Below are 10,584 nucleotides of genomic sequence, written 5' to 3'. Positions count from 1 at the left end.
TTAAATTATTTTTTTATCGATAAAATTATTAAAAGAATATTAAAATTAAAATTATTTATTTATTTTTATTTTTTTTAATATAACTTATGATAAATAAGATTATTTATTGAATTTTAAAAAAATATATAAATCTTAATATAAATTTTTTAAATATAAAAATCATAATGCTAATAGGATAATATGTAAATAGTCCTACTACCATCTTAGTAGATGATTATAACATATTTGATCCTTCTTAATTATCTGATCGACATATATAATCTTACCTTTAAATTAGGTAATCTAATTGCCAAAAACATATATTTTTGGCAATTGGGCATCAGGATTCTCACCAACATTGAGTTAGAATTTATTGTGAGATTAGATGGATAAAATCCAAGAGATTATAAAAGACAGGATAAATGAGACATAAATACTTTTCTGTAAAGCTTCTATCAATATAAATCTTGCTTAACAATCTTTATACAACTCGTTATATCAGAAATGTCTGAATTACAAATGATCAATCTTGCAGTCTCTTATGGATTATGATATCTTTTGATAACCCCTACAAAAGAAAGAAAGAAAGAAACCATGGCCTCCTCGGTCCTAATCAAACAAGAGTGCCACGTGTACCATGTTTATTAGAATGAAATCCAACCTACGGGACTGGGGCCCTCTGATCTGGTCGGACCCACTCCTCCCACCTCCTTAGCTCCGATCGTGACCTGTGCCCCACCACCACGTGCCTCTCGGGCCCCACTCGGCAAGCTCCCCCGGTCAAAGGCGAACCCGAGTACGCATCAAAGGCCGCGACAAGATCCGATCACGAATCTTCATGCACGTGGATCACTCTGAAAGTGCACATCACGGGCCGTCGATTCGCCGGTCGCGGTACTGTCTCCTGCCTTTATATGTGCTCCAAGTAAGGTTTCAATAAAGAGAGAGGGAGAGAGAGAGAGAGAGGACCAAAAGGATCAACGCCCACCATGATTGGATCCATCGGTGACATTAATGTCATGTACCTACCTATTCATCATATGGAAGAACTATGCACATCATGCTCATCACCTATGTATGCATATGTATGTGCGTTGCCAAGGAAAAGGATGCCTAAAGATTAAAAAGAGGGATATAGAAAAGGAAACACGTACTATAATGTTATTTAAGTGATGGGGGCAAAGACATACATGTCCGAATTATTTACAACATGGCAGGAAATCTTATCTATTTATTTTGTTTGGCTGATCAGATTTGTTCTTATCATTTACAATTTTTCTTTTCTAATCTTATTGATTTTATCTAATTATATGTATTTTGTAATTTGGGGCCCCACTTTTGTCATTTATGACACCTCTTCGGAACGGCAATTACCCCACTGTCGCTTTGTCCCGATCGAGCGAAGAGAAACACAGAGTCCCCACTAAGAGGAGGAGCAGCAGCTTCGGAAGAGTGTAGAGAAGCGAGGCGGCGATCGGATCTCCTCCCACGAACGATCTGCCCCTCCGACCGATAGCTCTGCGATCGATACCCCTCGTGAGCTCTCGCATCCCTCTTCCGGCTCCCTGTTCCCCTCTTTTCCCGCTGGAGCCCGCCGCTTTCTCGTGATTTCGTGAAGGAACGCGGCCCCATCCGCCCGAATTCGCTGCGGGTCGGGTTCTTGGGTGCTTCTTGGCTAGATTTGGTGCCACATTCTGGCGAGGTTGTAGAATTGGTGGGTGGAGTAGGTAAAATGCAGGGCTTTACGATGAATTGCTTGGCAATGGTCGTTCCTGGTGCCGATTCCGCCGATTGGAGTTAGTTTGGGCGTAAAAGGCTGCTTCTTGGAGTCGATCTGCTAGTTTTCTTTAATCTTCTTGTCGTGGTTTCATTGGCACTGCTGGTTTTGTGCTGGAAGGGGTTTAGTGTTCTTGATTTGATACTCTTTTGTTGGATCTGTTGTTTGTCTTCTATTTCGGTACTTCACTCTTACCTTGTAGTCTCTCGTTACTCCGATGCCAAAAAATTTTAGGATTTTGACTTGACAGCATGTTGATTCTTTACTTCAACCGGTCACTGTCTTTAGATAACGAGATACAGCCGGTAGGATATCGTCTATTTGATATGGTTGGGGGAGTTGGCCATCATTGCATTTTTTGGTTTCAATTTTTTTGCTCTCAATTCTTAATAGACTTAGCTGGTTGCTTCAATGTGGTGTATTTTTAGTTCGATCTGCACACAATTTTGGATTTTAGGCTGGAGTAAGTCACTGTTGAGGTTCTTTAGCTCCAGCGACTTTGGTATAGTTGGGCCTTGATGTCTTTCCCTGACAGCAGTTTCATTCAATTAAAATTCCCAGTTGGCCCACATGATTATTGTCAGCAAGAACTGGATTTGCTTATCCCCTGCTATACCATAACTCATCTTTCTATTTGTAACAGTCTGCAGCATAAGGTCGTTCCAGAGGTCCAAAATCTTTCTTCTTGACAAGCAGCATCCTTGTTGCATGTTTCATCAGTCCACAGGAATAATATTTCTTTGTCCTACAAGGTATACAGAGCTGACCCACTGCCATCTTGACTCTTCTTAGTCCAATACAATGGACAAAGTATGTATCTAGAATCTAGATTGAGTCTTTTGAAGCACAGGTTCAAAATCGAGCTGTAAATGGCTATCACAGATACCCAGAATCCATTATTGGGTGAAACCACATGTGGGTCTTTGCTGCAGCAGTTGCAGGTAGTTTATTTTCTTGGACATACTTATTTGCATGGATCAATACAAAGCTGACCACTTGACTCACCTCGTGCTTCAGCTATTATGGGATGAGGTTGGTGAGTGTGATGAAGAACGTGATAGAATGCTGCTTCAGCTAGAACAGGAGTGCTTGGAGGTTTACAAGAGGAAAGTTGAGCAGGCGTCAAAGACAAGAGCGCTTCTTCTCCAGTCCTTGGCTGATTCAAAAGCTGAACTCATCAGACTTCTTTCTGCTCTAGGGGAAAAATCTTTCATTGGCATTGTGAGTTGCATTTGTGTCACTCAGATTGCTACGGCCATTGATTTACTTAGAACTAGAAAAGTGACCGTTTTTTGACTTGCATCATTTTTGCAATGAACTCTTCAAACATCATTTTATCTTCGTTTCTTGATCTATAGTAAATTAGACAACCAATTACACACAGAGTCAATCTTGCATTCTGTTCGGAGGTATATGCAAGGAGTAAATGACAACTAATTGCACTGGGAACCAGTATCTATACTGGACACAGTTTGTTGGTTGTATCCATGCCTAGTGAGAAATTCTATGCTAAATTGTATATCAACTTGAGCATTGGGAGACACTAAATGTATGATGTTGTATCCTACATGGATGGGTTTCAAGTCTGTACATAAATTTTGAAGAAAAAAAGAAAAATCTATGGACATGACATTACTTCTGTTTAATTATTAAAATTATTGTCTCAAACTCCAAAAACCTTATGATATAGAATGAACACTGGGAGCAGGAGTAAGTTTCAAGTGAGTAGAAGAGGGAGGAGTTTCTAATACCTAAAGAGTCCTTGTTTTAGACAAGTTAGCAATCACTTAGCATACTAAGCTGGAATAGACTGGTTTTGCACATGTTTCGATAACAGAATAAGGTTTTTTTCTTTTAGTAGTCTGTGTCCCGTCTGCATTTTTCTTCTTTACTCTCTTTCCATAACACTAAATATCAAGAAAATTTTATCTATGTTGTCTCCATCTGATGAAGGCTGTGGCATACCTTGAAAACACATAGGTATGCTTGGAGAGCTGAAATATCCTTTACCTAAGGTTTCTTCAGAGCCTATTGCTGCATAAGTAGCAGAAAAATGCAATAAGTTGCCCTCCCTAGGCAACACTTTGTGCTGACAAGTAGTTACATAGTTACTTCATAAAGATAATCTGCCTTGATCAGTTCAAAGATATAGGGTATTTATCAGATCAAAGTAATTATTTATTTAACAAGTGCAGGGTAAACTGCCCTTATGAGGTTACTACATCTTGATCACAAAGCACTTTTTCTCTACTGATGATTCATGTTTGGTCTTTATCAGCCTGATAAGTCCTATGGCACAATCAAGGAGCAACTAGCAGCTATAGCACCACTTCTGGAGCAAATGTGCAAGCAGAAAGAGGATAGGATAAGAGAATTTTCTGATGTGCAACTACAAATTGAGAAAATCCGTGGAGAAATTGCTGGAAATTTGAAGATTGGTGAGCAAATTGGGACAACAGTTGATGAGGAGGATTTGTCACTGAAAAAGCTGGATGAGTACCAGTTCCAACTGCAAGAACTTCAGAAAGAGAAGGTTCCTCATTATAGTGTCATTATTCGGCTTATCTTAAAATCATAATTCCTGTGCTAACATCTGCATAACTAACTTTTGCAGAGCGATAGGCTGCATAAGGTCCTTGACTTTGTCAGCACAGTGCATGACCTCTGTGCAGTTCTGGGGTTAGATTTCTTTGGTACTATAATAGAAGTTCATCCTAGTTTAAATGACTCTGTTGGTGTACAATCAAAGAGCATCAGCGATGATACCTTATCCAAGCTTTCTAGCATGGTCACAGCACTTGAAGAAGACAAGAAAACGAGGCTACAAAAGGTACATTCAACAGTGCAGCATAATAACTTTGGCTCTTCAATCTAGGCTACAAAAGCACTATACACTTCATTGGTTCTAAATCTGAAGCTTTGATGTATGCAAAGCATTCCTTTTCAACTTTCAGAAAACAGGAGATTGAGGCATTGTCATGCTTGCACTCCAACCTAACAACTGATGCTGCAGCAAGAACAGGCAATAGTTCCTGACTATTTGGCTCCAACTATGGATCTATAGCTCTTCTGGGTGCAATATTACTAACCAAATTAAGGGCCATCATAGTTCCTTTTTATTCTTTGACATCTATAAATTCCATGTTCTTATTGATCTAACCAAGAGTTATGCTAGTTATCAGTCACCTGATGAGGGCTCTTCTTCAGGCTTGGATTAGCTGTATAAAGGATGTGATGATATTCATGTATAACAGAGCAAGCATAAAATATTTGTTTCATTTTTTAACAATATAACTTTAGATAAAGAGTTCTTTCAAGCGTGACCCTAAAATTCTAACTATTAGAGTAGGGTTGTACATATTCTATCCTTTTTAAGTCTTTAGCATTTTCCTTGTCAAATTTATCCTGCCAGAATTCAGCTCAGGCTTTATTTTTGAAGTCTCGTGTTCTTTTTTGAATTGAGCTTTTGTCATAAAAGATGTGATTGTTCTGAGAGGATCTAGTGACTGGTGTATGTTCAAACTACATATGATTCTACCTACAAATTAAATATATTGTATGATTGTGTGAAGATAATGAGATAACAATGAAAGGGGTCGGTTGATAATAATTTTCTTTTCTTGTAGTACCATGTATATTGTGTTTCTGATATTTTGCTTCATATTTTATCATCCAGAAAGTTTAGCTAACTAATTGCATGTGCTTGATTTGATTTTTGCTCTTGTTGCATTTTCAGCTTCAAGAGTTAGCTGCTCAGCTTACTGATCTTTGGAATCTGATGGACACACCAATGGAGGAACAAAGTTTGTTTAGTCATGTAACATGTAATATATCTGCTACAGTGGATGAGGTTACCATTCCTGGAGCTCTCGCCCTTGACCTGATTGAGCAGGTTAGTTAAGTATTGTGAAGTTGACAGGGCCTAGCTTTTCTGAATTACAGTACTGAGGAGACGGTAAAGTCTTTTTTTAACTTAAATGTGCTGTTATGTATATTTTACTCTCTCTTTGTCAAGGCGGAAGTGGAAGTTGAAAGGCTAGATCAGCTAAAGGCAAGCAAGATGAAGGAAATAGCTTTTAAGAAACAAACTGAACTTGAAGACATTTATGCTCGTGCTCACATAGACATAGACTCTGCAGCTTCAAGAGATAAGATATTGGCTCTAATTGACTCTGGAAATGTTGAACCTTCAGAATTACTAGCAGAAATGGATCATCAGATACTGAAAGCTAAAGAGGAAGGGATGAGCCGAAAAGAAATATTGGAAAAGGTTGAAAAATGGATGTCAGCATGCGAAGAAGAAAGCTGGCTTGAAGACTATAGTCGGGTACAGATGATACTTATTTCTTGTCATTGTATACTGATTCTTATACTGAACTCTCTCGTGCATTATTGTACAGCTTGGTACTTTGATCTCCAATTTCCAACAATAGTGTTGTGTGTATATTTTAGGTTTACTGACTTGTGATCAAAATCCTTCATTGATGGGAGGTACCTCCCAGAGGAATTCTTTCTCTAGCCCATGTGTCCATGTCGATGCACACATGTACTTGTATATTGGCATTATTTTATGCTAGTCATTTTTTCAGTCCTTACCCGTAGTTGCCTGTGGGTATATGTTCCAGTATATTTAGCTTTTTATTGTAGGATGCCATGACTACCTAGTGCTGCCTTCCTAAGAAGTTTCTTGAGTGCAATGTTATTTTGACTCAGTACTTTATCTTTGCTTAAATATTAACAGAATCTAGTATGTGACCTGCTTGTCCATTCAGTCTCTTATATATCACTGAACTTGGAGAAATTTTTGGGACAGGAGAATCTCCACCATAGAGTAGTTTTCATGTCGTGGTCAAAGCAGTTAACCTGATCCATGTTTAAGTACTAAGCATTTCTGACCTCTGTAACATGGTATCCTTTTTCAGGATGATAATAGATATAACTCAAGTAGAGGTGCACATTTAAATCTCAAGCGCGCAGAAAAAGCTCGGATATTGGTTAACAAGATTCCAGGTCTGTTTGCAAAACCTTGTTTAGATCTACGAATTATATATCTTACCATGATCTACTTTCTGAAGTAAAAGATTATGCCATTATTGGCAATAACTGCTTATAATTCACTTGGAGAGGATATATGGGTGGTTACTTTTCCCTTTAAATATCCTTTTGCAGGTGTTTTTTCCTGTTAAACGTGTACTTAATATGGAACATTGTATTAATTGGTCTATTTGATTCCAAACTTTTGTTGTCACGAGGGATTATAGTAATTAGATCCTAGTTTCTGCGCATGCATCAGTGATAGTTCTGAGTTTGCCGACTCATGTTTGAACATTCTGATAACTTGCCTCAAAAGAATGGCAATGTGATAGCCACTTTTTGCAATTGTTGGACTGGAGCCATTGGGACAAGAAAACATTACAGTTACCATTGTAGATGAAGACCGAGCCTTCAGTGAAAAGTGATTATCCCACCATCAAAAGCAAAACATGTTAAATTCTTTTACTTCTTTCCTGCATTCCAACTGAGCCAAAATATATTTTTTTTCCTTTTTGATATGGTGGTACTAGAAAACAGGGTAATTGTCTTCATTACTGAGGAAGGCTGACTTCTCATAATCTACGAGTTATCTTTATCACGTAGTCGTAAAGAATCATTCTGGTGCATTTTATGTCCAATAACATCAGGATCAAATTAAAGCGGAGGTTATTTTACTTTCACCTTCTTGCTAGCCAAACGATTCTGGTCAGTACAAGTTTATACAAAATGTGAGTGCCAAGTCATGGGTCTTTTCTAGTAGATTAATTCTGTCAGCTTAGGGACATTTGTATGATTAGTAATTGATCTACAGCTATGTTTGTATTGGCCATTTCGAAGACTTTCCATGACTAACAGTATTTGATGGTTCAGCTCTTGTTGATATGCTAATTGCCAAGACTCGAGCATGGGAGGAGGATCGTGGCATGTCATTCATGTACGACGGTGTTCCACTTCTTGCTATGCTAGACGAATATACCTTGCTAAGGCAGGAAAGAGAGGAGGAAAAACGAAGGCAGAGGGTACTCTTTGGCTTCTTTAATATTCATGATCGTGCTATCCTGGTTTACAATGAGTCGTATTGTGAGGTTTTTATTTCATTGTTTTGTACTTGAGACTTGCAGGATCAGAAGCGCATTCATGAGCAACTTGCCACTGAAAAAGAAGCTTTGTTTGGTTCAAGGCCAAGTCCAGCCCGGCCACTTGGTCCAAAGAAGGTGATGGGCCCTCATGCAAATGGCGGCGCATCTAATGGAACCCCCAGTCGGCGGCTATCCCTTAACGCCAACCAAGGCAGCATGAACGGCGTCAGATCCATGAGCAGGGATGGAAAAAGAGACAGTAACAGGCCAGCAGCTCCAGCGAACTATGTTGCCATGGCAAAAGAGGATGCAGCCTCCCAAATGTGTGTCACTGAGCAAGCTCCTGCTTCACCATGAGTTGTTGCCATGAATATGTTTGCGCCTTTTCTTCTTAACCCGATGCAGTCTTTTGTTAGGTTGTGATGAGTTGTGGAGAGTGACTGTAGTTCAGGGTTGAGGAGTGACTGTAATCAGGGTTTTGATACTCTTCTTTAATTGGCCTGTTGACTTTTGAGAACATAATATTCTATTATTGTAAGATTCCATAGCTTAGCTGTAAGAATATAGGTTTCTTCATTCACCCTAATCTAAGCATGCCTCATCTTCTGCTTCCGCTTATGTGAAGATGCAGACTGCTTAATCAGCAAAATTCATGTTTGGCCTCTGTTGGTGATGCCCCTCTCCTATTTTTGATCAGATAAACGTGGAAGCATGAGTCATTTCTTGTATCATCAAGAAGCCTTCAATCACAGTCAAGAGCATTCTTATGAAATGTCTAGGGTTTGAAGGATGATAGGATCCACAGAAATCAAACTATATTGCAATCCAGGCGTAGTTTTGGTGCACAAGCCAAAGCATGGATCTTAATTTATAGCCATAATTCCTTTTGGAACAAGATAGATAATTGGGAAAAAAGCATGAATAAAAGAAGTATGTATCATAAGGCGGTGTATAATGTTTTCTATAAGATGATGAAATCATGCATGCAAAAACACGAAGTATGCATCATAAGGTGGTGTATAATGTTTTCTATAAGATGATGAAGGTATGGGTTTTATGGCTGTGGCTCTTTGTTGAGATCGATGGTATATGGTGGATGGCTTGCTTGGCTAGTCGTGTTTCCCATGGCTGCAAGCTTCTGTTGGTAATGTGCTCGCTTGTGCCCACCCAATGCCTGCCCCGATAGAAACACCTTGCCGCATAGCTCACATCGGTGCTCCCCATCCGAAGCTTTCATACGCACATCATGTGGTGGATCGATCATGGCGGCGTCATCCGCTCGCTTGGGTTCCCCCACCGATGTCCCGAACACCTGCGAGCTTTTCTTCCTGCCTTTGTTGTGGCTCACCATGTGGCCGCCCAGTGCGTGGCGGGAAGCGAACGCCTTGTTGCATGTGCCGCGAACGTATTGCCTTGTCGCGTCCTCCGCCTTCGTCTTCTTCTTCATCTCTGATGCTGTACATGTCGAAGAAGAAGAAGGTGGTGGTGGTGGTGGTCGGGGCGCCACGTCGTTCCTCCTCTCGTCTTGCTTTTGTCTGGCACGGAACTCCTCGCTCATGCGCTGGAGATGCTTCGCGGCTCGGTGTTCTTCGTCGTCGAAGTCGTCGGGGTCGAGATCTGGTTTGCCTCGTCTTCCTCTGTTTCCTCTGCCCGGCCATGCTGAACCGATCAAAGGCGAAGCTGAGGCGTTCTCATCTCGGGTCGGTGGGTTTACGCCCTTCCAATTCCTCTCATGGACTCTCATGTGACCGTACAACGACTTCATGTTCCGGAAGGACTTCCTGCAGAGCCTACAACGAGGATCATCTTCATGCTCTGCTGTTGCTTCTCGAATGTCATCATCGTGAGGCGCCATCACGGTTTGATCGCTCTCGATTCCAGGAGGCTCCGAGAAGGCTGACGTCGGTCGGCCGCGTGTTGTTGATCCATGACGTGCTGCACCGGTTGTCGGAATAACTGCGGCTGCCATGGGAACCTAGCGCAGAAAGAACAAGAACGACGCCGCCGACCAACGAAACCAGACGCCTTAAGCTGCAGATATCAACTCCTACGCCTCTTCCGAACGTCAGTTCATCCTTGAGAACAAGCAGCACCAGTGAAATAAATGCAAGATGAAGGAAAGAAAGAAGAGAGAGAAAGAGAGAGAGATTGCACCGAGATTTCGACGGTACCGCTTTGAGGTCACAGACGAAATCGGTGTAACGCGACTGTGCTCACCTAAGAAGAAGCTGCCGCTGCTGCTGTGGCTTCGTCTTCTTCTTTATAGAGCATGCCTCCTGTGATTGCAGATCGTTCGTCCAGCTTGTGATACCAATGTGTATGTTTTCACGAGTTTGTACTGCCTCCGTGGATGGAGGAGTTTCTTTGGTATTGGAGTTCTATTTTGGATCGTTGATTAGATCTTATAAAGATTCGTACAGTGATTAGTACGGCATTAATTCCCCGGCAATTCGCTCACATTCTTTATCTTCTCAATTCAAAGATTTAATTTGCTCACATTCTTATCTTCTCAACTCAAAGATTTATGTTCATAATCTCAAGTCAAAGATTTATGTTCTTGAGATCTAACATTCTTATCTTCTCAACTCAAAGATTTATGTTCATAAGATCTAACATAGATATGATGTCCTAAACTAATATACATACTTAATTAGACCCAAACAGTTGGAATATTATGAATTGTTGTTATTCAATTTATTAGACTTTTGAACAATC

At 40.4% G+C, this 10,584-nt stretch overlaps 2 protein-coding genes across 3 annotated transcripts; one reads left to right on the top strand and one right to left on the bottom strand.

The window, feature by feature from the left end:
• The first annotated feature begins 1,357 nt into the window (after positions 1-1,357).
• On the top strand, positions 1,358-8,416 carry LOC135678376 (65-kDa microtubule-associated protein 1-like). 2 transcript variants are annotated; one of them, XM_065191112.1, is made up of 11 exons: positions 1,358-1,515; positions 2,400-2,508; positions 2,607-2,697; positions 2,774-2,977; positions 4,035-4,289; positions 4,371-4,586; positions 5,493-5,648; positions 5,772-6,083; positions 6,679-6,766; positions 7,661-7,809; positions 7,912-8,416. In XM_065191112.1, the coding sequence occupies exons 3-11, from the start codon at positions 2,626-2,628 to the stop codon at positions 8,224-8,226; spliced, it is 1,767 nt and encodes a 588-aa protein (XP_065047184.1). In that variant the 5' UTR covers positions 1,358-1,515; positions 2,400-2,508; positions 2,607-2,625; the 3' UTR covers positions 8,227-8,416. The 2 variants fall into 2 exon arrangements, with proteins under 2 accessions (XP_065047184.1, XP_065047185.1); XM_065191113.1 differs by lacking the exons at positions 2,400-2,508; positions 2,607-2,697; positions 2,774-2,977 and having other exon boundaries at positions 1,364-1,515.
• A 507-nt stretch (positions 8,417-8,923) lies between these two features.
• Positions 8,924-9,838, bottom strand: LOC135680104 (zinc finger protein ZAT2-like). The gene has a single exon (XM_065194091.1). It carries the CDS (start codon positions 9,836-9,838, stop codon positions 8,924-8,926), a length of 915 nt encoding a protein of 304 aa, XP_065050163.1.
• Between the last annotated feature and the right edge of the window lie 746 nt (positions 9,839-10,584).

This window comes from Musa acuminata, chromosome BXJ1-7 (assembly GCF_036884655.1).
Source record: "Musa acuminata AAA Group cultivar baxijiao chromosome BXJ1-7, Cavendish_Baxijiao_AAA, whole genome shotgun sequence".
In the NCBI taxonomy this organism is placed as follows: Eukaryota; Viridiplantae; Streptophyta; class Magnoliopsida; order Zingiberales; family Musaceae; genus Musa; species Musa acuminata.
This window is presented reverse-complemented; position numbering and strand designations above follow the sequence as displayed.